Source organism: Accipiter gentilis, chromosome 7 (genome assembly GCF_929443795.1).
Source record: "Accipiter gentilis chromosome 7, bAccGen1.1, whole genome shotgun sequence".
NCBI lineage: Eukaryota > Metazoa > Chordata > Aves > Accipitriformes > Accipitridae > Astur > Astur gentilis.
Window position 1 is genome coordinate 19,496,677 of NC_064886.1, and position 27,169 is coordinate 19,523,845.

Below are 27,169 nucleotides of genomic sequence, written 5' to 3' on the forward strand. Positions count from 1 at the left end.
TGTTAATGACTGCTGAGTAGCTCATCCCTGCATGAGAATTTTTCTTACATTTAAGAATATTTTTTTCTTTTTTATCTTATATTTTTTCTTATATTTTCTTGTATTTCCCTATGTTTATATAGAATTTCTTTTATTTCTTATTTTATTATATATTTAATGCTTTTTCTTATAATAAATCCTCTCATAGAGGGATTTGGTTTCTGAAGAGTTAATTGCTCCCTGCTATTTTACTCATGAGCCAATTGAATCAGATAATTTGCTGTTTCCTGAGTAATGTCAAAGAGTGTACAGAAAGATCTTTTGTTCCAATTAAGATGTTAAAGAGGGTTTGAGGATTCCTTTCTATGCAATTCCTTTTCATGTAAGTTTTACAGTATGTACCCTACAAGACTTAGAAATGCTGCTATTTAACCATCTATGCATATAATTAGTCAGTAATTGTTGAGATCTAATGGTCTCTTTAGTGTGTTTATTAGAACTATTCCAGATATCTCTGAAGACAGATTCAGGAAAGTGTATAAACCCTTTAGTTTTATAGTTGCTGCCAGTTTTTCATCTTAAGCAAGGAAAGAGATGGCATTTTCCTAGGCACTGAAGTGACGAGGTTCTTGCCCCTAAAGTTCAAGAGCTATCAGCTACTGATAGTAGTCATCAACTTGTTTCTGTAGGAACCCAGCCTACAACTGTATGTAGGATAGAAGCAAAGAGGTGCTTGTCCAGACCAAATCTCTCCTGAGTCTTGAAAAGTTTTCTGTCTCTAATTAAAATCAAGTGTAGATTATGTAAGCATTTCAACTTCTGTCTTCCATGTCTCTGTATTACTCTTTCTCAAATCCTAATGCTTCTGACTCCAATAGCCAAAACCTCTCAATTATTGTCACACTCTGAGTAGCTTAATGACAATAATCCTCTGTAGGAAGAAAGGTAGTTTATGTGAATGGAAGTGATTATTAGATACAGGAAAAAGATGCCAAAAGTAATTCTCTCTTCGCTAACTAGATGTAGTTTAAATTTTAAAAGAAGGTATTGAAGTTACTACTCTTGGAAGGGAATCTAAAACTATAATGGTTGTTCTTTTTATAGGGGAAGTCACATTTCTCCTTGGGGCTAATGCCATAAGGTTCTTTGTTTGTACTGAAAACAGCATAGTACTAACTAAAGAATAGAGATCTAAATTATTAGAAATATACTTTAAATATATAACTTTATAGTTTACAGTATACCGTTTATGGTGTTGGCTTCCTTCTGTGCATTCCTACCCACTAGGCTATGGAAACAGAGAGTTTCCATATTGCCATCAGTCAGTGACAGTATTTTGACATTTGTACAAAGGAATGTATATATCCAAACCCAAATCTGTTTCCATTGAAAATAAAATAAACTGTGATGATACCTGAAAACTTAGGTTTGCAAGTCTGGAACTTAGAGGCTTTTCCAGAGTTTTCTAAAAGTGTGTAAATTTAACCTTCAAAGTCTTTGTAGGACTGGTGTCCCTCTAGTCTCTTCTGTAAACCAGTTTCCACATTCATCTGTCTTTTTACTCTGTCTTAGACTTACTGATGTGGGTAGAAATCACCTCCCTAACTTCTCCCTCTTCTAAGATATATACTGGAGATAATGGCCATTATTCCTCTACTTGACATTCCAGGTTAAAAATACCAAATGCACTCAACTCAGTCCTCCCTCTAGTTTCAGTCAATTTCTGGGGAGGACATTGATTTGACTAATTACCCATTTGCAGCAGAAATATACTGAAAGTAGCTCGGGTGACCTCTAGATCATCTAATGGCTGATGCATGGGAACTCACCATCACAAGCAGAGCTTTGGCCTGTGCCAGTCTCGGGGGCCATAGTGTCAGAAGGGGGAAACAGTTAATGTCTCGTATCCATAACATTTACTTTAAACCCATTGCACTTTCTCCTAGGTGCTGCATTGTGGGATAGCATCCAAACATTTCTTAATTCTTAGTGTTTCAACCTCTTCTGAGTCATGGTATCTGCCACTGTATAACAATGACCAGAAAGCTGTCTGTGCTCTGGGAGTGTTGTGCTATAGAAGAGCTGGATTATATGTCACAGGGGATCCAGAAGGAGCCTCAGCAGTGCCCATGTATTAATGACCCATTGTCATTAAGGCCATCCAGGCTTGTCTAACACAGCCCTCCTTCATTCAGCTTAAATTTCTGTTAAACGCTGCTTAAGCCCCCAGAGACAAGAACTTTGCTCTTATGTGGGGTAGTTGCAGCCTCTGCACCTTACTACTAAAGCTATGGCAAGCAAGGGAAGGCTGTGCAGCTAATTCTAAGTATATATGTTCTTTAGCTCTCTCCCCCTCACCAAGCCTTAAGCTTGTTGCCTAAAACTGCCCTTTACAAGAAAAAATCTATAGTGCTCCAGAGCTGGCTGGTTTGCTAGTGGCTTGCCTGTAAGGACTGTATTACTCAAGTATTCACTTGTCCTTTGAACATGAAAAGGCAGACAGGTAGAGCCTGGGGTATTCCTTGGTGCAAAGCAAACATTTAAAAAGCACAGAGTTGCAGGTCCTTATTGGTAATGGAAAGTGCTATTTTCAAAAATGCCATTTGACATTTAGAAGATAAACTGGTATTGACTTCCTGTGTGAGTTGAGCTCTTGAGTATCTGAGTCACTTTTGGAAACCTGCATTGGCCATCTGTTTCACTTAGGTTTTGCAGTGCCAAGTGAAGCAGTGCATAAATACTTTGATGACTATAGTTTGTAGTACCTAAATTTAAAAAAGCAGTTATTTCAACAGTCTGACACCTATTGGAATTTTCAGAAGTTCTGGGGCCTCGAATTCCCACTGCCTGAGAGAAAGCAGATGTGTTTGAAAGCAATTGGAGTTTGAAATGAATTTGTGCTTTTGAAAACCTCAGAGCTACCCCATCACTTTTAAAAGTGGAATTTAGGCACTTCCAGAAATTTCACCTGCCATCCCAACCAGACATCTGATAACAGAACCTGAAAACCAAGAGTATTTCTTAAAATGGGGTAGAAAAATTAGATGTAAAATGGTAGCATATATAATAGGAACCTTCTATTGCAAATTTGTCTATAGATTCTGAGAATGTGCATGGAGGACAGAGCTGAGACTGAAAACACGGGCATTTGGGGCACTGGGAATGCTGTTTCTGTTACTGGTTCAAACTGAACATAGGCAGGAAAGGCAGATATGGCTATAGTCCAGCATAGAGAGAGTATGCCAGCTTTTGAGCAGTGCTTTGGAATGGGAGGGATAGCAAGAATGATTTGGGAAGAACTTGGCATTAAGAAAAGAGCTGTATTTTGAGCTTGACAACAGAGAAGACAGAAGACTTGAGATTGATGAGTAGAGGACATAAAAGAATAGGTGGTTTAAAAGTCTAGCTTAGGAAAAGTGGTAGCAACATCCATGAGATGCATGAGAGTCAGGGAGCTATGTAGGTCAAAGCAGGAGAAGTGCACAGAAGTAACTGTGCCACTGAAATGGAGCAAGTAAGAGAGGAGATGCAGGGACCTGCTCCGGAGTTGCCCTGTGGAGCCGCAGGGGGAAGCAGGGCTGTGCTGAACACGTTCTGGGAGCAGTGGATCACTCTTGTGCTGGCTGCCCGGCATGCCCTGGCTGGTGTGCATGTTGCCTGAGGCAGGAGGGGGAGCAGTAAGAGGGAGACAGATGAAAATAGCAAAGTTAACGTGAAATCGATAGTCATGTTTGTTCTTGTTCCTTTCTAGTGTAAGCAGGTGGCAATCCTCATTCCTATATTTCATTCTCTGCTATGTGACTTAGCAATAATAAACTCTTCCTTTAAGCTCAATAAGGATGTTCATAGAAACTTTTTATTGCACCTCCTTTGTTTTAACTGGAGTTCAACAGTTCCTCACTGCCACATTGTGAAACTGGGCCAGATAAACAGCAGAGTAGTCCATCCATCACTGCTTTAATTTTGTTCCTTGAAGGAAATGACTAGTCTGGGGAAACAGCACACAATGCAGTTTGAACAGCCATCTCCAGGCCATTTAACATCAGGGGAGGCTCATAATGAGAGCTCTCGGTGCTCTGGCCCATCTTCATAATGTTTCAATATCCAATTTTATTTGGGACAGTTTCCATAACTTTCCAGGATTATGTCACCTTCCTTCCTTTTTCATTTGATAGTGAATTTGATACTGCTGAAAAGTGGCTGTTCTGAGAGCTTTGGAGACTGTAGAGAGTTTGTTGATCAAAGACATAAGGAACAGCAGCAACTTCTTACTGGTCCTCCCCTGTGATACTCCTTGAGCAGAAGGACAATGGAATCTGGAAATCCATATAATTTTGAGCACTATGGGTTTTTTTCAGACTTGTAATGCTTGATGGAAACAGTTCTATTTTGATGCCATTGCATTTTCTGATGACAAAAATTCAGTTGGTAAATTGCAGCCAGTGCTCACTCTTACTACTGGATCCAGATGACATGGATACAAATTGCCAAGGTTTATTACAGTAACATGCTAGTGAAGCGAAACAGAACCATAGTCTAAGTCTGCCTCTGGTTCATTTTACTGCATACAGATTGTAGCAGTTTCTCCTGTTAACATTTCCCACACCAGTCAGCTTGACCATATACAAAGTCTTTGATAGGTGTGATTGAGAGAGAATGTAAAATCCATATGGATATGACTGTGGCTAGAAATCTTTTTGTAGGAAGCTGTGAGGGCTTTACTGGGTGTGTCACCATTTCTTTTTCTCAAGAAATATTTCCCACTTTCAGAATTCAAAACCTTTTAAGCTGCTAGGTTTTGTTTAAAGATGGCACTGCATGTTTGGGTTTTTTTTAATCCATTCTAATTAACTGTATATTGATTATTGTTAAGGAATTTAGAACAATGAAAAGTGTTCAAGTTTATTCCTGCAGCTGGATCAGGAGTATATAAAAGCCTTCATTTTGTGATTGCTTAGCTTTAACATGAATTAAACATTCATTGCCCTTTCTGGATAAGATGGAAGTGAACTGGTTAACATGATAGTAGATGCAAATAATTTTTAAAAGATTTGATTCCTACTATATAACCTCACTGATTTCCTTTATAACAATGTCAGAGTACTCAAAGGCCCACTCACATAGTAGGCAGAGCGCTGCAAAATCCTCAGGACTCAATTTAAACATGCACTTATTGTTTGTGTCCTCATTTCTCTGATGAACTCCTGTATGACCTTGGGCAAGTCACTTCATTTATCTTTTCCCCAGCTTGCATATCACAAAACAGGCTAATAGTACTGTACTCCTGAGAGCTGTGCATAAAAATTCTGTCCGAAAGCAGTAAGAGAAACGTATTGCTATTGTTGTTGAAATTATGTATCTATTTAAGCAACGTGTCCTTATGGTCTTATGCATCGTATGAGTAGACCCACTGAAGGCATCAGGACTCTTTACACATTGAAAGTGGTTTGCTGGACAATGGCCAGAAAATAGGGATGAACCTATAACTAGTAGATATTCCCCAAGGCATTTAGCGTCAGGAATTATGGTACAGAACCATGTTAGGAGAGTGGATAGATATATAAATAATTGTCATCAGGATTTAAAGTCATTCAGGAGGCATAGTCTGCTTTGCATGTAAACAAAATGTAGGTCTTGAGGGAGTCTGTGTCTTGGCTAAATCTGCTCATGTATAAATCCTCTTTTTTAGGCTTTATATTTTGTAATCATTGTAATTTAAATTCAGCTACAGTCCACAGGATTTGCACATTTTACCACTATTAAGGAAGTCAATAGGAGCTGTGCATCCCACTCACTGTAGCTGCCCTTCAATAATTAACTCCTTCCCATCTCCTAAATCTGGAGTCAGGCACAGCAACAGTACTTGAGACAGCCTTTGAGAGCATTCAGCCTGGGAATATGCATGTAAGGGACAATTAATTCAGCTCTTTTGTATTTGTCTTCTTACTTCTGTCTTCCTCTCTTTCCTGAGATACTAAGCTGCTGACTTTGTTGTTGCTGGGTGAGCAACCGCTCCTGCAATTATCAGAAGGTTGGCCCATCCCCTGTTAACTTCTGTGCCAGGGGTACAGACCGCCAGGCAGCACATTCCCTGAACCCTTTGGTTTCCTTCTGATGTTTATTTGGCATCCTTCCCATCATGCACATTGCATAGTATTAACCAACTGCAAGTGTTCTCCCAGCTAAACAGATTCTTCAGACCAAATTCATCACTGAAACAAACTGATACTGGGAGATGCATCCCCAGACGATAAAGCCTTCCACCAGAAAAATATTCTGTTCTGCTATTATCCCTTTTTTAGTTCCTTCAAGTGTTTTCATTTTATGCTGAGAAAGTTGTGATTGTTTTGTAGTAAACAACTTTCCAGGAATGAAAAATGTTGCTTTGCTCATTGAAAAGAGGAGACAGATGTTCCATCAAGTAGGAGAGAAAGAGAGGAAAATACCCAGGCTTTTACCAATCAGACATGTTTGAATTTTTTTCCTGTAGTTAAAAGTGTAGAATTGAAACTTGCAGGAGTGGGAGTGTTGAACATTACTTCACCTCAATCATCCCTGCTAAGTATTATGATTGCAAGAAAGGGATCCTTAATATCCCTGTTACATGTGGAGCATTATATTAACTCAGAGAGGCACTTGGGGTTGGCTTTTTTTTCCTGGAGGAAATAGTGAAGTTTGACAGGTACTTTTGTAAATGAAGACAGTAAACAGCTGTTGAAGATGATAATGTCTGAGTGGTTTTGTTGTTTCTATGAAAACTTAGTTACACTCATTTTAGATTAATTTTTCATTGTCTTCTGTTAAATGAGAATTGCTTACATGGCTGCTTCAAATGGAACCTTGATTGCTTTCCATCTACTGCCAAAACCATAAAAGACCAAAAAAAAATCAAATGCATAAAAACATTTATGAGCAGTGATACAATAAATTCGTGCTATAGTGCATTTTAATTTGATAAATTAAAGTTTTGCTATGCAGCAGTTTGTGTTCATGTGTGAGAGAGGCATATACATTAGCCATTTAAATTCAATACTGTGTTAAACAGCAGTAAAAGCAATTCTGGCTGCTATTGGGAGCCTTTGGTGTGATACTATGAAATATCCCAAAAGTCTGAGGTACGGTGTGGGAGAAATGAAATGAAATTAAATGTACTCATGGAAAAGAAAGTGCAAGGATGGTCTTGCAGCAAAGCCACCAGTGATTTGGAAGATAGAGCTTCGGGTTGCATATCACCCACAGATTTCCTGCGTTCACTTTGCAAGTGCTATTCAGCAGTGTGGAAGGAAGGGGTAGCCTTTGCAATCCAGACATGGTAGTGAAGGTTAGGTCGAGTTTCTAGCTGCTGCAGATATTTGGTGTGATCTGGAACAAGTCACTCAATTTTCTCTAGGCCTCATTTTTCCATTTATAAGTGGAACTAATAAACATCCTTTCACTCTTTTTCTCATTTGTTTTGTCTGTGTGGGTCACAAGGTCTCCTGCTATGTAAAACCATCTTCTACTATGTAATATACCACTTAGCACAATGGTGTGCCAGTATTCAGTGAAATACTGTAAAAAGAAAGAAGGGAAAGTAGTTACAAAGAATCTAAGCTATAATTCAGTCCTGCTTTGAAGTATGGTAGAGGCATTTAAAGCATCTGCTGACTCTCTGCATATGGATGACTTCACCCAAGATGGATATTTCTTTGAGTCTGAGAAAGCGGTCAGGATCTATTGTTTGTGAGTTCACAGAAGGATCAGGCAAGTATGAATGAAGGTCATTTGTTTTGTTTGTTAGATCACACACTTAATAACACTTGAGTCCTGTTATGACCTTTTACAGAATTTTGTTTTGGCATAAATGTCAGGAAATGCAGCCAGGAATGAAAATATTGATAAATACATTGCCAGGATTTAAACTGTAACTTAGGCTCGCTAGAGAACAGTTATTTAGGCAGCCTTAAAATTTTTTGAAACATTTCTCATCACCAGTCCTTCATATAAATACTTCTGAAAATGTTTCTAAATGCACATTGTTTTCCCTCTGCAAGGCTTCACACCATGGAAAGCGTTGCTCAGGAAGGGAGATCACTGCCTCTTTAACAAATTGGTATTTCAAAGTTCACTGCAGAGTCATTTTTTATAGCTTCTTCACCCAAAAAGGTTCAACTCCAATGTGCCAATACATTTTTAAGGAGCTCCTGTTTTTCTTCTATTGAGCCAATTCTCTTGACAGGCTTAACAGAAGGACAGGCAAGACAAATGACTGGTGTGAGATCATACAGATAGTCCGTGACCCCAGAAAGGGCTTTGACACAGACTTTTAACACTAGCCCACGTGGTACTTCTGTAAGCCAACAGGATACAGCTAACAGAGATGCCTGCCACTTAACCCAGGGCCAGTTACCAAAGCTTTGAAGTAGGGAGAGAGAAGGGGGCAGCAAGTGAGCAAGAGAATTTATCTATAAATAGAAGATCTGATCTGAATCCCCTTTGGCAATGTTCCCCTGCATGGAAAGAGCCCAGGTTGTGTGGTTAATATCATAGGAGGTTGATGGTAGATCTTGGCTAGCTAAGGATAATGTAAATCTAATGTGTAATTTGAGAACTGAGAATGGGGAAGGGAAGTAGGTGTAATTTAAGCTTGACAAATTCAGCCTGTCCAACATGTTTTCTTGCATCTCTCTTACTTCCCACTGTATGTATATGTATACACACACATACACACAGCATTTCATTCACAACTTTGAAGTCCTCAGTTCTTTGGCTTGTTGCAGATGTTTTTGTGCTTGCCAGTAAATTACACCAATGATTCCAGAAGCCTTTTTTTTGTCTGCTGGCATAGGCAGAACATGGAAGTAGTGTACAATAATTTAATAGAGCCAGCTAAGATATCTTCTGTTTCTTCTCTTCCCTTTCTCTGTCCATTTCACCAAGACATTTTCATTCTGTGAACCAGATCATCAGCAAGAGGAATCGAACAAAAATCCACTGATCTCAGGAAATAATGTCAATTTACACTACGTGACATCTGGTGGAGATGAAGAGACAACCTCCAATAGCCTAGAGCACCTCTTACTTCCCGGTATTGCCTTAGACAAAATTTTGTCTTTATATTTGAATACTTGGAGCTCAGTATTCCTATAAATCCCTTTTTCTATATTCAAAATGCTCCATCTGCTTTGGGAAACCCTTTAAATTAGTCATAAAGGCCAAGTCTCTTTATAGAAGTAACTTGATGACACAGACATCCTATCTGCAAAAATAACAGCTAACTTCCTAGTGAAATGTAGTTCTTGGAAGAGCTGGCAATGCTGCTGAAAATTATTAAGAAAATATTTGTCCATTTTCAAAAATCTTTTCAATTGAATGTCATGTAGATATGAGCATGTTTAGAATGTATAACAGACTGTGAGGACTGTCGCATCCAGAATACATTAACCTCTTTTTTTCTGGTACAAATTGTATATTCTGCAGTCAGCAACAGTAGGTTGTTTGCGCGATTTATAACCCATATTTGACAGTTTTGTATGTACCATGTTGGCTTAGCACTGCTCCCTCACCAGAGCAGCAGAGTTGAACAACCCTGGAAATTCAATTCTTAATGTCAGATTGCTCCACAGAGATTTTATCTCGGCATTAGTCAGAATTTAAAATTTCTGGAAATGACAGTTTTTCTTCAGGGGTTTTAGCATTAATTCCATTGAACCAACACCACCTGCGTTTCTGTTGTGATATAGAGGCACTATATTGATCAGGGTATTCGAGGTAACCCACACGATTCAGGTCACCTAATGAATCAGGTCACTTCAGCTACAGCTATTTCCTTATTTTGTGACCAAAAAAATGAGGGCACAAACATGTACTTCTCATGGCCAGGCATGGACAATCACTCAGCCATGTGCATTCCTGAAATCTCTGTCTGTTGAAATAATTCCCAAGCAAAGAAAGGGTTACTGTTTGTTGTCCAGTCCTTTGCAGCCTGATGTTGAATAATCTGCCAAGTGATGCTAAAGCATAGGGCTTGTCCCAGGTGAAGGTAATAACAAAGGTGCAGAACAGAGGAGAATCAGACTGTGACCCCAATTCATTGAATTAATGGGGGGAGAGGGACAGCAAAAGGAAAACCCATCTAATATGCAGTGCAGCCAGGTCATCTTCGGGAGCAGAGCATTACAGTTGGTGGAATATTCAATAGCAGCCTATAAGCAGCTCTCTGCTGGTGGAAAAGGTCATCTCTTGGTTTGCCTTGGGCATCAGAAAATACTTTGAAAGTGCCCTGGCTTCTCTAAGCTGACAGTGCTGCTGGAGAGAGTGCCTGAGGGTACGAGAGAGGTGACAATGGAACAGTGGCCCCGCTCCCATCAAAATCAAAAGGAGAACGCTGATTGACTTGAGTGAAAGTAAGGTCAGGACCAAAGTGTCGCATGTAACATATTTCAGTGTTGTCATCATACTGGTTTTTCAGACACAGGAGAATGCTTAGCAATATTCGCTGTACAGCTTCAAGAGTTTTGAGAGATGTTGACACAAATTTTAATAGATGGATCATTTCCTGCACGCTACGGTTTCTGTATTTAAAGAAAAAGTGCTGCATGCTGAGGGGAATAATAATATGTCCATGATTCACTCCTTTTATAATCTTGTTCTGAAGGGGATGCATCTGACAGATTGCTACCCCAGGAAAATCAAACTAGATTAAGGATCTGTAGCTGGGAAGAGGCTGGAAGGGGCAAACTCCTTTATATTTGTACTGTTAATTTCCAAGACCACCGAGCCTACTTGGCTGTCATCCCTCCCCCTTTTTAACCTTTTTTTCATACTCTTCCTGCAAGACTGCTTTATCAAATAAGAATCCATGGCAGTGTTCTTGGATTTTCTTTGCATACAGCTATAAGTGCATTTTCCCATTGGCAGTTCAGATGAGGGTGTAGCACAGCTTGGGCTGACAGACATCTAAAGGTTGTCTTTGAGAATTGTCTCTTACCTGATATTCACGCAGCTGTGGAGTCAGTTCTGCTGGTGTTCTCATACAGGAGCAATTAACAAGTGTAAGAAGATTTCTTAACATACAGGCAAAGGTGTAAATACAACTGAAGTACCCCAGTTGAACCGTTCATCTACTGAGATGAGCTGCTGGGGCTCAGCTGAGCAGTCGTGCTATGGCAATCCACAGTAACATGGCCATTTGTGCTCCTAAGGCTGGGCCTTCTGACCTGGGGTTAAGGAAGAAATTGTTAATGACATCTGTAATTTTTAAAGTGTCTGCTGGCATGAAGCTTTTGCTTCCAGCAAAAGTACTTGAAGCAGCATTACAGGGGAGCAAACTGGGCCAAGAGATGGCTGATAGACAAATTGATAGGATTCGAGATCTGGAGATTTAGTAGAAAGATCATTAGCAAGTAGTTATTACAGATCCAAATTAAATCTTGATTATAAAATTAAGGAAACCTTTATGTATGAAACTCACACCATTTCAGACCATCTGTAGTGTAAAGTACAGTGCAATGTGGGCAGTTCTTTGAAAATAAACTTCACCCTTAGAAACCAGCAAAGAACCTGAGCATGTGGCACTCACCCCTGTAAATCTCATCAAGCTTCGTTGCCTCCTGCAAGTACCTGCCGGGAGAAGAGGACTGTGAATCAGATAATGCACACTTCTGTGAGGATTTCCTTGTAGGATTGATTTTCTACTCTTTTCCTGTTCCATCTTCGCTTGGAGAGAAGAGAACCCTTAATTTATTTTTGAAATTAAACTAATCAGACTTACCTGCTGGTTAGATTGAAGCAGCAGAAGGAAGCCTATCTGTGATTCGGGGGTGAGTCAGCAGGTGTTCTTCTTGTCTGCAGTCTTGAGTTCAGATCTGATACGTGGATTTGTGTAGGACAAATTGAGACAGTGGTGAATTTCAACTCACGTGACTGCAAATCATTAATTTCCACTACTTCCCATGCATCCCAAATACCTATTTCAGACCTGTGCTGCCATCAGCCTGCTGGTGACAGATTATGATTTCATAAGAGTAATGTTATCACAGGTGTGTTATCTTAAACTTGTGTGTTCCTTGTGAACATGATTACTCCTGCTTCTTTGTTCTCTTTCTCATCTCACTGAGCGTTGCACCACTCTAATCTCACATATATAAGCTATGTGTGCAGATGAGTTTTCGCTATTGGCTTTGCATTTCTTCAGAGCCTTGGAAAGCTGGACTTTCATCAGTCTAATGTCACCTGTCTGATCAAGTGTTGAAAGTCAGCGAAGAGCAGGAGCGGTGACTAATACTGTTGAAGGTATCAGTAACAAAGGGAAGGCTTGTTCTTCAGAATCTTTTTTCCTTCTTTCTGACAGTGTCCCCTAAATGTCATTTGTATAATTACACAAAAACCTATTTCAATTCACCTAGTGCAGAAAGGCACTGAAAGGAGGGTATAAAAAGGCAGTAATGATTGCTTGGAAAAAAATCACAGTAGATTTTTAAATCTTTGCTTTGGGCTGTGAGACAAATGTATAACTATATGGTGCATAGAGAGATTCTGTGCTAGACTTGTTTATTACTTTCTGCAATAAAAAACTCGCTGTTGTTTAAAGAGTATTCTGATATCATCCAGCCTATGGTTCCCCCTAGCACTCCTACACTCTTCCTGGGGGTCAAGTTAAGATGAAGTTTTTTTCCCAGCAATGGAAAGTTGCCTCTATGAAGCATGGCATCTCTCAAAAGCCTCATCCAAATCCATTGTGTTTTCTTGCTTTGAATCGGGGCCTGATTTAGTAAATTTGAAACTGAGACTTCCCAACAAATTAGACATAGCTATTTTCTAATTGAGGTGCTGTAGGGAAAAAAACAGATTTGGACAGAACCAGAGATGTCAGAGTCATCACTTCAAAGTTGCTCTTGGAGTTTATCTGTAAGTGTTTTGTCAGTCGAGTAGGCACTTGCTTTTCTCACAGGCCATTTAACATTAGGATCGCGTCTCCTTCATTTGTCTTCTTGAAATATTGAGGACACATTGCTCTTCATGTGCCTGACAGTCAGACAGGAACGTCTGCACTCTGCCTGAAAACTGATGTCTGCTATCAGCTCTTAGAAGAAACATTTTAGCTGCAAATACAAACATTCAGTTGTCATCCAATGAAATCTTTAAAAAGTAGCTGGCATCTCGTAGAAACTTTGATGAACATTTTGCTTAAAGACAGTTTTTCTACTACAGCAAATATCTTCTGTATTTTCCTGCTTTTTCATTCTATTAAGCAGAAGTATCAGATATGAATGCCAAGAAACAAAGATCCAGGACTTCTTTTCTCCATGCAAACATGCTGAGTCTAGACCTGGAGTCTCCATCCTGCTGGTGACGTCATCTTCAGTAGCAACACAAAATAACTTTACTTTTTTTTTAACTCTACCCTAACACCAAATTGCTTTTGCCCCACAAGTTACTTTTTGCTCCAAAATTATATGTTTTTTTCTTGTGAAAATTACAAATTGCTTGAGAAAAGCAGAACATTAAAAAATGAAAACTTTTTGGATAGAAACTATGATGATTGCAGTTATAACACAACATTATAATGTTGCAATGGGGGAGAAGTCAATGATAAATACATATAGTACCCTCAATACAGTAGACATAAGGAGAAAGAAAAATAGGAATATCCAGAAGTGAAAGGGTGAACTTGCTAGGGAGTTGCTGAATTATGCAGAAATCCAAACATAGATAGTTGGTGTAATCTCAAATCTATCAGCCTTGACAGTATCCTTTTAAATGACTCCTTAAAAATGTTAATTGCACATCATAGGCATTTCAGCAATGACATTTCTGCCATTGAATGTCATGAGGACATTTTTCCTTTTATTATCCTTGAACAGGAGAAGTGAACTACTGGAGTTAGCCACCAGATAACTGTATCATGAAATGTAATGGATCTTCCTCCAATATTTATGTTGGTTCGGCTTTTAATAAGATTCTTTTTAAATTTGCAATAAATGAGATCTTTGGATAGTACTAGGAAGGCAGTGTTTTTAAGCTTTGCTCTGTGAATTGTAAAATAAAGGTTTGCCCATCAGACTTCAGAACTACAGATGCTGAAAGCTCTGGGGTCCATGATTTTTGTAAATTTGAATAAGAGCTGGTTTATAACTGCAGACTGAAGAAGTTGGTTGCATTTTTGTCTAATTTCCCCAGGATATTCACTAGAACCAGCTCTCTCCATCATACATTTTTGTTTTAAACATGCAGAAAGAAGGGGAAGGGAAAAAGAAAGGGAAAACAGACAAGGAAGAAGGAAGTGAAAGGGAAAGCAACCACTGCTGGCATTTTGTGATTTTCCACTGTGCACTCAAAATGAAGATTCTTTGTCTAACATGGCTCCTGCAGCTTCCTTTCCTTCTTTACTCCTTCAGGAGAAGGAGAAAGATAGAGAGAAAAAGCTAAAACTTCCCTTTTTATTGCTGTCTAACCTATATTTCCTCTGTCTTACTTTAGGAAACTTCCCTCCTTATGCTGGGGTATTTGGATGTTACTCAGTGTCATAAGTGCTGCCTTACTGTTTTCCCCATCTCAGTGGACTTCTTCGATTAATGTCAGTGTGCACCTTATCCTACACTTTTCTGGCTTTGGGTTGGGGTTTTTTTCTTTCCTGTCTTTTGAGGACAGATTTGGTAAACTGCATGCGTAGTGTACGTTGAGGGGTATTAGATGTGTGTTCTTCCTGGATACCTACACTTTCTTTTTATGGTCACCATGTAAAGGCCAGCCTGACGATGCCAAAATAGTGAATTGAGGGATGGAAGGCTTAATGTGAGCAGTACTTTCAAAACTGGCCCCCGCCTCCCGTCCTTCACACTTCTCCATGCACAGCCTTGGTTTTACAGTGCTTGTCACAGGTTTATACTATAAACTAAATGCACTGCAGCAAAGCTATGCCAAGAGACGGCAAAATGTTCCTTTGCAATTTTGACCTTGCAAGATCATACTGCATAGTTGCAGTTTACAGAGATTGTGAAAGAAGAAAATATTATTACTCAGGATTGTGATGATAACTTTTGGACACATGTATTGAGAGTGGACCAGTCTTTACAATTGTCCATAACAGAGTCCTGAAGTCTAAGTATACCTGCAAATAATGATTAGATCCAAATAAGACCACTATACCTGACTCTGCTTTCCTCACAATTTTCACCTATGACATTCTCATTTACATGGAGTTTCAGCTGAGCTCAATATTTATCCTACTGTTACTGCTCAGACTATTTTTTCCTTAGACCAGTTTGGGTTTCTGCTTTACCCTAATTGTATTTTACTTTAGCATAGTAAAGACCATGTGAGCAGCATACAACATTAAAGAGAATTTACAAGAAAAGAGTAGGATTTAAAGAGTTTATCATATGTTCTACAAATACTAATAAGAGGAATAATATGATCTGAGACAGGAGTTATGACCTGAGATTGGGGAAAACGAATACATTCCTGCTTGCAGACTGCTCCTTAGTGAAGCTTGCAAAAATATATTGACTTTCTAGAAATAAAACTCCTTTTCTACCTTCCCCAGGCTGGTATTCTCTAGCTCTAGATTGTACACAGTATTATTCAATTCCCTGCAGCTTTTAGTCGGAGGGACTCACACAAACTGAGTTTGCTCTGTGATGAAATTGCAGCTGTTGAGTGTATTTCTCAATGGATGCAGCTCATTTCAAGATCTTTTACTCTCTATTCAGGCAGCTTCACAGACACCTAGAAAAGCTCTTCAGCTAAATTGGAGGTCTCTTCAGATAGCTTCCAGCAAGCAGTTGTTGATCATTGCTTCTGATCTGAAAAATCCCTTTACGTTCTTTGTGCACTTGAACTTAAAAAGCTGCAATCGTGCCCAAATGGAATGTAGGGGAGAGCATGGGACTGTCACCCACCAACTTGACTTTTCATTGCCCCATGAACTTTGTTCATGGCCAGCAGGTTTGAGAAACTGCTTTAGTTCACCTTTGGGTTATTTTCTTCCTTGTTTTACCATAATATTCAATACTTACTTACATGATTTTTTTCCTTTACTATGCCAATAAATGTATGCTTTCTTTACATCCATTGCCTCTATGAAATGCAGATATTTTATCAACTTTACATGCCTGGTGAATGGTTGACGTTCTATGTGTTTTTCCAGTAAGCAAGTGCAGCTACCCTGTTGAAAAGGAATGGGGATCTTTATGCACAAATATTTTTGGAGTTTCAAGCATAGTCCAAAAGCAGATATGCTAGCAGAGCAGTGAAAAAACCCCACAGTAAAAACTATAGGAACTGGAATCTGAAGACACCTGACTCGGAAATCAGATGTGCATATCACACATCTGATTTACATATGCAGTTACATATAAATGTGATTTGTCTTGCCACCTGATTCATAATGCAGTTTCATCTTCAGTTCATTTCAAACCAGGTGCAAATGCCTGATATGCTTACATCTACGTGAACAGTACCTGGAGGGATATTATGCATAGCAATCAGGAGTTAGGCTGCATCCCTTTCTATGATCAATGTGAGGGCATAACAGACCACAAGTATCTGGTACAGTCCAATATTAGTAACCAGTTATTATAGAAATGAATTGGTCATGTCAACAGCAACTGACACATCTTCACTGGAGGAGGTAGCCTGTGTGGGGCTACTCTAGTAACCAGACCCTTCTATGTCTTTGTGCCATTTTGATCATATTTTCAAAATGTCATTGCTAATTGTGTGTACCTTGATTTTTTTTATATCCCCCCAGAGAATACCAGTTTGGCACCTGGGAGTGCATGCTCAAGAAATTGGTGGTCTGTCTCTTGAGTCATGCTGCATTGTAGTTTCTGCAAGTAGGGCTTGGTATGAATGACAGACACAAGGGGAGACTGAAAGAGGAGGCTGAGTCCATCCGTCTCATAAATGGGTTTAGAAAATGGAGTACCTTGTTCTGTATCAATGCTGGGGGTACTGTTGCTTATAAATGTAAATAAAACACACAGGCAAGATATTTGTAACCAGAAAATGTTATATAGGCTGTTTTTTCAAAGAAGTTCTCCTGTCTCTGAATATGTTTCACTGGCTGCTCCCAAACTGTTAAAGTAAGCAGTTAAAAGTGAATGATAAAACATGCTTTTGTGTATTTGATCTCATCTTGCTGCTTTTAGCAGGCTGAAAGAGCCATATAATCTAATGCTGATAATTGGAATGATTCTGACTTCCTTTCTCCATTTGAAAGCACTGGGTTTGGAGTGAATCTCTCTGAAAATCTTTGCTTAGGGTCTCCTTTCCAGTGATGTCCTTTGGAAGATTTTCAGTGCTTACACATTTGCTGTCTCCAAAAGAGGAAAATACTGCTTACTTACAGTGATTCTGGAGAGATTCCAGAAATGAATGAATACTAAGTAGAAAATGTCCTTCTCAGAGGCAGGAAGAGATGATGAATCACTGTGAAAGCTTGTTTCTTGACCAATCTGCCTATGTATTTTGTTATCTGAAATTATAATGAGGACATTAGCAGACTAATATCTTGCGCAAACTGAATGGAAAATGAAATAAAGGTGGGAGATGATGATAGCTCAGTACTGGGATTTGCACATAGCATTTATACGATGGCACCAGTCTGAGGCAGAGGGTTGCATGACTGCTTCCTTTGGGAAAAGGGAAAAATCAATCTCATCTACCTTGTGCCTGGATGTGAAGTAGTATCAGAGAAGACTAATGAGCCTGCTATCTTGACTGCAGCATTTATTGGTGATTAGTGACTCTAAAAAAATACTCTGCATAAGAGGAATTGGTGAGTTATTGTGATCCCCAGTCAGGTCTTCCTCCTTTAGGGACTATCTCATTCAGCTTTCTGCCTGTCCAAGAGAGGAGCATTTCTGTTTTTCTGTACTCTAATTAGCAACATGACTTTTGCTGTTTGTTCTAGTATAGCAGTTAACATCACTGAGATTAGCATCTGTGGGCAAGGCTGGTACAGAGAAGTCAGACACTGCATACTCTTGATTTTTTTCTGAGACTAGAAGAAAAAATTATTATTCACTTTGTTCAGCTGGGCAATAAAGGCACAGAAAGATCACATTCCAGGCTCTGTCTACCTTATGCCACCCAGACAGTGCACATTTCATCAGCTAAGCATTTCCCTTGCAAGTGGGAGCTCTCAGCGTAATGCAGCAGTTGAACCATGAGTGGTTTTCTGACTCTTTCCTACATGGCATGCGGTTGAACCCAGCTGAGATCCTGGGGCTCAGGACCAATGTGATAAAGATACCATACTCAGGTGCCTAAAGTAGCAGACACCAGAGGTTTTTTAAAGCCCTATGATGCCTAACTCCTATTGATTTTATTTTAGTGGTAAGGATCTGTATCTTCATGTCTTGCCTGAGGTCATTAAAGGATGCTGTGGAATAGCTGGGAAGTGAAATGAGATTTCCTGTCTCAGTCCAATACCTTAATCAAAAAGCTGTGTTTTATATCACAGTTTATGACAAGAAAGCTCAGAAACCTTATTAACTAATCTAACTCTCATCTGGGCTGTATGAAGAAATCAAGTACAGCATTATATCATCCTTTTGAAGATATACATGTATATTATGTTATGTTGCTCAAGAGTTTGCTAAGTTATACCTTGGATATTTTCCTTTGAAGACCTCCATAATACTTTTAATGTGGTAGTTTTCCATGAAATTATGTCCTCCATATCTGTTAATTGCCAGAATAGATCATCCTTTTCTTTCTCCTCTGCTGGTTTTTATGGTTTAAAGATGAAAGCTAGGCTAATATTGCAAAATAAGAAATTTAAACTGTATTTTGTCTCCAGTAGTTGGCATTCTTCTTTAACTACTACCTTCTTTCCACAGTTTTTCAAAGGGATTAGCTTTGTAACAGCTCTTATTAAGGACCTGCTGAAAGAAACTTATATTAAGCATTTTTACTCCACTTGATCAAGTGTTTCAGAAGTGAAATGGATGGCTTAAGGTCCCAGTGGTGGATATTATAGCATTTAGCTCATAAGTGACTGATTCAAGGCAACCTGGGTTGCTAATGACCCACCTTTTGTTAGCATTGAGTGCTGACTATGTAAGTGAATTGATGTGTAAAGAGCTGCCCACATAATTTCATCAACTTTAAAGTCATCATCAGTCACACTTTTTAGATCAGGTTCTAATCTCTGTGTTTGTTATTTTTCTTAAATTGCTGTGATTCATCCTGATCCTAGAGTGTGTCCATTGAAGTGGCCCAGTTATCAAATGTGGTTAGGAAAAGGTGCAGGAGAAGCAAGAAATTGAAAATAGCCGGAATAGAGGAACATATATCCTATACCCCACTATAGTCTTTTCCAAGATGGGAGGAGGCATTGGTGTATGCATCTAAGTGGGCTGAACTACAGATTGCTCTGGGGTCCAGTTTGACCGTTGGCTTTTGATGAGAGTTTGTACGTGGTAGTAACATACTTCAATACATTAATTTTAGTGAAGAGTAAGTTGTGCAGTGTAACTGAGGAATAATGGGGTTTGCACTCTTTTCAATTTTTTATGTCATTTAGTAAGTGCTGATCTTGCATTAAGATGTCACTGTCAAACTGGATAGTATTAAAGAGGAAAAGAGTTGCTAAATTTTCAGCAGGTCAAAGTGTTCTCGGATCCCTCGGCACTTTCAGTAGAAATCTGTTGGAATAAAGGATAGCTAAAAAATGTTTTTAATCTAGGGTTTTTAAAATTTCTCTTTTGAGAGCCACTGTACTAAATCGAAATTATTGATTTAGCAGTCCTAAGATTCACTCATTTAAGAGTCGAAACTGCTCTATTACTCAGAGCAATAACCCAACACTTTGAAATCTCTCATCAGAGACTCGTGGTCTACACGTGTACACAGGCATTCAACAAAGATTTCTGTTTATGGATCTTACATCAGCTGAGATCTCTGCACTGCTTTTCTTAGTAATTATCTGCCTGCCTTCTCCCACTGCACCCTGTGAAAGCCTTTGCAGCACTGGGCCTGTGGTTCACTGTTTCCGGGCTCCACTGAGCCCTCACCATGCGTGGCCAGTACAAGCTGTTTCAGCGTTGACAAGTTGAACATCATTCCACCTCTTACTAGACCTCTGCAGATAAACAGAATCTGTTTTGTGTTCTGTGGTATTACCCACATTGTAAGTCTATCCGTGGGCTTACATGGGGGTTGTGTATACATGATACCATGTTCTAAATCCCCTATGTTGAAGAGAGGGTTAAGTACAGCTTTTGATACAGCCCGTCCTGGGTATCCATGTAAGAACAATCTCCTTCCAAGGGTAGATATTTCTCAGGGCACCCAAGGTTTGAATAATCAATAAATAGTTGCAAAGGAATGCTTAATATCATACTCAAAAATATCCTAAAATCAAGAATCCTGGTTAAATGAACGCTAGCTGATATCAAAAAGTGTGTGTTCTGTCCATATAGTTGGCAAGAGCTGGTGAATTCCACGGCAGTTTCTCCCTATGTTACTTCTGTTTTGTCTTTTATGCATTTTTTATTACCCTTCCATTAACAGAGTATTTCTGTTCCACCTTCTTTTTCTAAAACTGTGCTCCTCGGAAGCATTCACACAGCTCTGCAGCACAGTTCCTCCTCATTCTCCTGGGGTAATAATTTACAGCTAGCCTATGCCAGTAGTAAATTACTAACCCCATCACTAACTTGCTGGCTCAGCTGCTGTAACCAGTAAGTAGCACCTAATCATTGCCCATCTGCTCCAGCAAAGGAGTATCTATGGGCTCAGTGCTCCTCACTTATGTCTGTGTGCTCAGACTCAGAGCTGGAGTGGCTGTTTAGCAGATCAAAGGGAGTCCTTGCTCCCTTGTGCAAGTGCGTGGTCCAGTCTAGCCCTGAATGATTAGCATATTTATAAATTAAAATAAATCTAAGGAGTGAACTGGCCCAGGAGAGCTCTCAATCCAGTGAAATTAGGCTCATATATCCACCCCAGAGCAATTCCTTAGAAGCCCTGCCTTCATGAAGCTTCATTTGTAATCACTACATACTGTGTACTTTAGAAAAGTTTTATAATTACTTGCTGTTCCGGCTGCTGAGCAGTTCTAAATGTTAGATATTAAGGAATTGCTGTTTCAGTCAGTGAACAAGCTCTGAACATTAAATGTGCTTCATGAGGAGTTTTTTTTCTCAGCCATTACACATCTCTGAAGGCATATTTTTTTTCAAGTGGATGCTTTCCCAGCTGTTGATCATCTCTCTGTTTCTTCTGTGTGAAGAGAGAAGGAGGAAACTGATGATAGTGTGACACTGTATAAAGGCTTTATCGCTATGGAGAGAGATGGGTGCATTACTCACAAATGCAGATGTTGAAATAATTATGCAGGTCATCCTGAGAAAGTACCAATAAAACCTTTATCTTATACCATGCATATTTTTGGACATTTTTGCATCACTTATTTTACAAAAGATACATTTTAGCCATGTTTTACAGAATTCTGTAGAAGAATTTTGGTACCGTTTTTGTATTTCTCCACCACTAGAGCTTGATACCTTGGGAAGAAGCAGCCTATCTTTGTCATGGCTGAAGATACTTGGCTGAAATAGCTCAATGAGTGGTACCAAGTGCTCGGTGAGAACTGGAAATCCAAATAAAGCAGGTGTTTTTGAGGCAGTGTTGTAAATGGTGATTGCAGTGACTTCTTTCACAGAATAGCTCATCAATTATCAAAAATACACCTCATGTACAGAATGATGTTGAAATTTAAGATGCATACACTGAAGACCATTTAAGACTATAGAATCAAGTGCTATGGTTCCCATTTCCATTGATACCAAAATGATGGTCCAGTGGTTAACAAGAGATTTGGAAAAGCAGAGATCAGTTCCTTACCCTGTCCCAGTCTTCCATATGACCCTATGGTTGTCATATAGCCTCTCCTTCAGTCCTCATGTGCAAAACTGAGACAGCTATGTCTACAGTGGAACGAAGAAGAAACTTGGCAGTGTTATGACCATCAAGCCCCACTGCAACAGATGGTATATAAATAGAGCATGGACAGTAAGTCCCTCATTTCAGTCCTAGATCAGACGGTGGCAGGTGTAACTGTTAGTGGTGGAGGAGTGATTCTGATAATTCTACATTTGGGAGGAAGGAGGTCAGTTTATGTCAGACTTGTTTATGGTGGAGCTTAGTGCTTCTTAGAGATACAGGCTGTTGTTTGTGGCTCCAGTGAAAATAATATTGCTGAGAATACAACTGAGGCAATAGCAGTCAAGTGCAGTCTACATTACAGTTGTGCAGTTTGCCATGTAGTTCTCCAAATGTGTGTGTGTGTACATAATAGATGAAAAAATGTTGACATTTTCTTTGATTGCAATAATCAAAGTCATTGAGCATCGTGGACTTAAAATATAAAATTCCAACAATGTACTAGAGTCCTCTATGTATTATTAGGTTGGAATAAAAGAAGAATCCCTTCACATATAAACTACAGGATATATGAAATACAAAATAGGAATACTGAGCCAGTAACTTAAAGAAACTATGTGTACACTGGGAGCTGACTAGTCCCTGCCTGCAACATGATCCCTGGAGAATTTCCCGAACGTGTGTGCATGTGTGCATGCTAACTGTAGCCAGCCTGAACTAAGGTTCAGCTGCAGGCAATCGCAGGACTCATGTAGAAAAGATGTGGTCACCTTGCACTTCCCATTTTCAATCACAGGACATCATTATAAAGGTGTGTGGATACCTAGATATGGCCAGCTACAGGAGGCTGTGGTCTGTCCACACTGCAATTAAGTGTACCGTGAAATGCTACATAGAAACAGGATGCCCAAAGATTTTGTTCAGGGTATTTCCCCTGTGTAGCTCAAACCCAGGCTCGAGTGTGTGCTGCAGGTAAACAGTATGGACAGCTCATGAGCAGAACACTAGGCAACTCTTAGAAATTGTCTGAAGGACCAGGGAAAATTAGGTGTTGTGAATCGAGAGCTGGGAGCCAGAAGGAGGTGATCAGCCTTCACCTAAGTCAATGCATCAGGAATCAGTGGGCTGGCTGGAAATGAGCTCTTTCCCACCTACAGCTTCCCACCTAGAGCTCTCTGATCCAACCAGTAGAGTTGTGGGGCTTTTGTTGTAAAGCTACACATTGCACATCTGCTCAGAGGCTATTTAGGGAAGTGTAGACTTCTTATCAGGAAAACTTTCCTGACATATATTATCTCTTAGAACAGCTTTGATGTGTGCAAAAATTTATTCTCTATTTAGCGTAAGTGAAAGCACTGAGATAGTCAATCACATGCAAAAACTTTTCCTCTGTCAGTTACTAAGCATCAGATCTAGAAATGGTGAAAATAATAGCATTTCGGGTGTCATTAATCTAAGGCATAATGGTGCCTTTAACAGCTAAATGAACACTGTAGCTCAGGTGATTCAGGTATCTTTGCATATAATCATGCTTTCAAATAAATTACAAAGTTCAATCTACTATGTATTCATTTTGAGATGTCCCAGAAGTGTGTAAACTACAGTTATCGCAGTTGCCTTGTATTTACAAGCTGTAAGATTTATTTAGTAGGAACTCTTCAAATGGGAATAGGCTGGTCTTGAGTTATGAATTGCTAAACCCATCCATCTATTGCATTACTACACAAAATCACTCTTTAAATGCATGGAGGAAGTATATACCACTATTGCAAAAGTGTTACAATGTCTCTCTTTTGACACACCTAGAAAACAGCAAGGAAATAAATTTAAAGCATTAGGCAGTATTAAGAGTTTTCAGAGTAAGCCAACCAAATGAAAACCCATAATCAAAATAATAATTATCAGGGGAATGTATTTGCTTTCAAAGTAATCATGGAAAGTAAAGCACAGAATATGCCTTAAGTAATAAAAAATGGTGATTTCTGTTCAGAGTTAAAAAGAAAGTCTAGCACTTGAGAATATAAGTGCTTTGTACATGATCAGTTCTTGATGGTTTTTCTGAGAAATGGGCCTTCGTGTATTGTATGTAAAAAAAAAGAGGAAAAATTGAAGCTGTTATGTGATGAATGCATCCAAAGGTGTGATGGAGCTGGGATTGGGTTACTGAAGCTATGAAGATGCCTGTCTTTCTCTTCATTTTAAAATTATTACAGCGTAGGGTTAGGTTGAAGTAATATTCTGTGAAATAGTAAGGCTTTCTACACTGTGGAAACATATTTGGGAAGTTCCAGAAAAGGTAATGTATGATTTCTGATGCAAATAGTTTGTACTTTTTTAAAAAAAATAAACTAGCAGATAATTTCTTTCATATATTCTTTTTATTTCTGAGGTAGTTAAAGAACTGTAATGCCAGGGAAAGAATTTCAGCATGTCTTTTCATATTTGTTATTCAAATTATCTTATGCCTCCTGACTTCATAGTATATTTTGCCTGCCATAGCTTTGTTCTTTCTATTCGGTCTCAGCCACATGGGTTTTTAATTTCCAGAGCATACCTCTAAGTTTAGACTAATCTTGTCATTTTGCCATTTGATCATGTTAATTTTTTTAACGGCTTCCATGCAGCATATATGAACATCAGTTACACTGAGTTTCATTGCTATGGATTTATGTGATTTTGATGGTGGACATATACAATGAATCTAGTTCTTTTTGGCTGCACTAATTCTGGGCTCTTCAGTCTTCATGAGCTACACTGGACTTAACTTTGGTTGATGGGGGTCAAATCCATCTTGCAGTAGGGTTGAATCATACTTGCAAAATCATAAAAAACATGTAATGGAATAAGTATATTTTGCTTTCATCAGATACAATATCCCGAATTTTATCCCTCTACATAGTATTCATACTAAAAGCAGCTGACCCATTTTGAATAATTCCAGTTTGTGTGCTCTGAAGAAGTTGTAGATTGGAAAAGGCCTTGTGTTATATCTGCATATAAATAGCTGCATTTTCCAGTAGCTAATATGATTCACTTCATTTGCCTTCTTCAGCGAAAGTAATAGCTCTTTCCTTTCCTGTTTTCCTTTTTTCAGAAGTAACAGTTTATTCAATGAGGTCGTGCAGATGAACTTTGAAATAGCCAGTTTCAGCAGCCTTTCTGGAACCCAGCCCATCACCTGGCAGGTGGAATATCCTCGGAAGGGGACAACAGACATAACCTTGTCTGAAATCTTCATCTGCCAGAAGGATCTTGTTGGAATAGTTCCGTTGGCGATGGTAAGAAACTGTTTCAGCATGTTGCTCCATCCGATCTGTATGTGGTCTGAGAAAATGTATACCAGGCCTCAGACAGACTTGCAAAGGAGTGCTCTCTGCCCTGTCTCCCCATTTTATAGCTGTGTAGGACTACTTGCTAAAATCGTGCCTTCATTTAATGGTCTGTACACATCACAAGATTTCAGTTCTTATAAACTTACCACAGAGGAAAGGGATGCTGCCACTTTAAAAATCTCTCTCAGACTTTAAATCCTGAATTTCTGTCATGCATGGTTCCCTCTAGGCTATCAGCTGGTAACACAAAGCCAAGTAGATTTACCTTCCCATTTCTAATTGCCATTACATGGCTTGAACTCACAAGCTGTAGAGCAACTTTAGAGGGCCTCAAGCACCTTCTGCTAAAGCCTAAGTTGCTTGGTCCTTAGTAGGCTGAGGCTGATACTAATTTTGTTGGCTGTTTCCCTAATAGTATAAGAACCTGTTGTTTCAAAGAAGACACAGAAAAAAAATTATAGCCTCAAGAATGTATTTAAGAAAAATGAAATATGGACTTTCATGTGGAAAAACGCCTTGGGTAAAAATCTACTTGCCCAGTGAAGATATAATTACTTCTGCAAAGCAAGGCTGAGAGTGGGAGCACTGAGATTTAGCCGTTAGGGCCCCCTCCTGTGAGTTAGGGCCTCCTGCTCTTCCCCGCTCCCCCCATCCCCCCCTTAACAACCTAGGATTAAATTCCTGCTCTGAGTCAAGCAAACAAGAAGTTTCACTGGAGTCTCCAACATCTCAGGTGCCCCGTTTTTAGGTAGGCATTTTATTTTCTGTGGAGATGTGCTGAGAACTTTTTTCCATGCTCACAGGTGAAGTAGGCATTGAGCATTTATTTTGGAAGTCCTGCTGATCCTCAGGAAAGGGAGAAGCACAAAGATGCCAGCTACCTAGAACAGGACCAAGTGGCAATTAATAGAGGAACTGCACATGCTACCATTAGTCAATGTTAGAGCTCAGGATTTGGAAGAAGAGTTAGACATATCCATCCCATTTGTGAATTTTGCCTCTCCTGTGCATAATCTTGGTGGTGAAATTCTGGCAGTCTTTTCTTTGAACAGTGTTCAGTGGTTTGAAGCAGATAATTAGATGAGTATTATTTCCTGGAAGTCCTAGTCTTCAATATATTCTTCCCCTTTGAAGAGTAAAACTGCTGCTCATATCAAATGAGGTCATGCCCACCAATTTCCCCGAAGTCTGTTAAGTCAGCAGAAATCCTGTGCTACATTCCAGATCTGAGAGGGAAATAATTGTCCTCATTACCTGTGGAGTTGAACAGGAAATATGTATTTGAGCATCTGTCCTCTAAAGACTCAAGAACGTGCATAAGGAAGGCTTTTGTGGTCAGATTTTATTTTTAAATAGATGCCATCCAGTAGATGATAGACATCTGTCTACTGGCAGACTTAAAATCTTGTTGTTCATTTCTTGAAAGAATTAATCAGTTGCTTCTCTGTATTCCATATCTGAGGGCATCAAGGGTCCTTTTTAATCTCTCATGTCAGGGTCTAATGGCTTTGCACTTGCGTAGAAGGTTCAAGATTTACTTGCAGACTTGTGTCTATTCTAGATTAAAATTCATCTGCCTACAAGGGTTCCTTTAAGAACTGGAGGTCTAAATGAATGAATTTATATAAATCATATAAGATGAGATTCTTTATTCCCAACAGATGTACCATTAGCACTCTCGGTCGTGCAAAGGGTTCAAACAGTGAAATCATTAAACCTTTCTCTTTGCAAAGCTTTCTTGTGTTTATCTCATTTCTGTACCTTGTGATAACACTTGGCTGGAGCCAAAATATACTGTGTTAACAGAATCCAACTGGATGGGATACCAATGCAAAATTGGCTTTGCTAGCATGATGTTAGTAGATAAAGGGAATTTTCAGAGTTTTCTCTTAGTTAACTCTGCATATCAGGCCAGGGTGCTTTCTTCATTTAGGCATTAATCTCTAGTTGAGCTGATTACCTGGCACTTCTCCTGTTCAGAAACA

At 39.2% G+C, this 27,169-nt stretch overlaps 1 protein-coding gene across 1 annotated transcript in view; it reads left to right on the forward strand.

The window, feature by feature from the left end:
- The window catches only part of TMEM132C (transmembrane protein 132C), a 223,058-nt gene that overhangs the window by 140,492 nt on the left and 55,397 nt on the right, over positions 1 to 27,169 (forward strand). Inside the window, exon 4 of the mRNA XM_049806646.1 lies at positions 24,947 to 25,130. Coding sequence (XP_049662603.1) covers positions 24,947 to 25,130 — 184 coding nt within the window. The remainder of the gene's footprint in view (positions 1 to 24,946; positions 25,131 to 27,169) is intronic.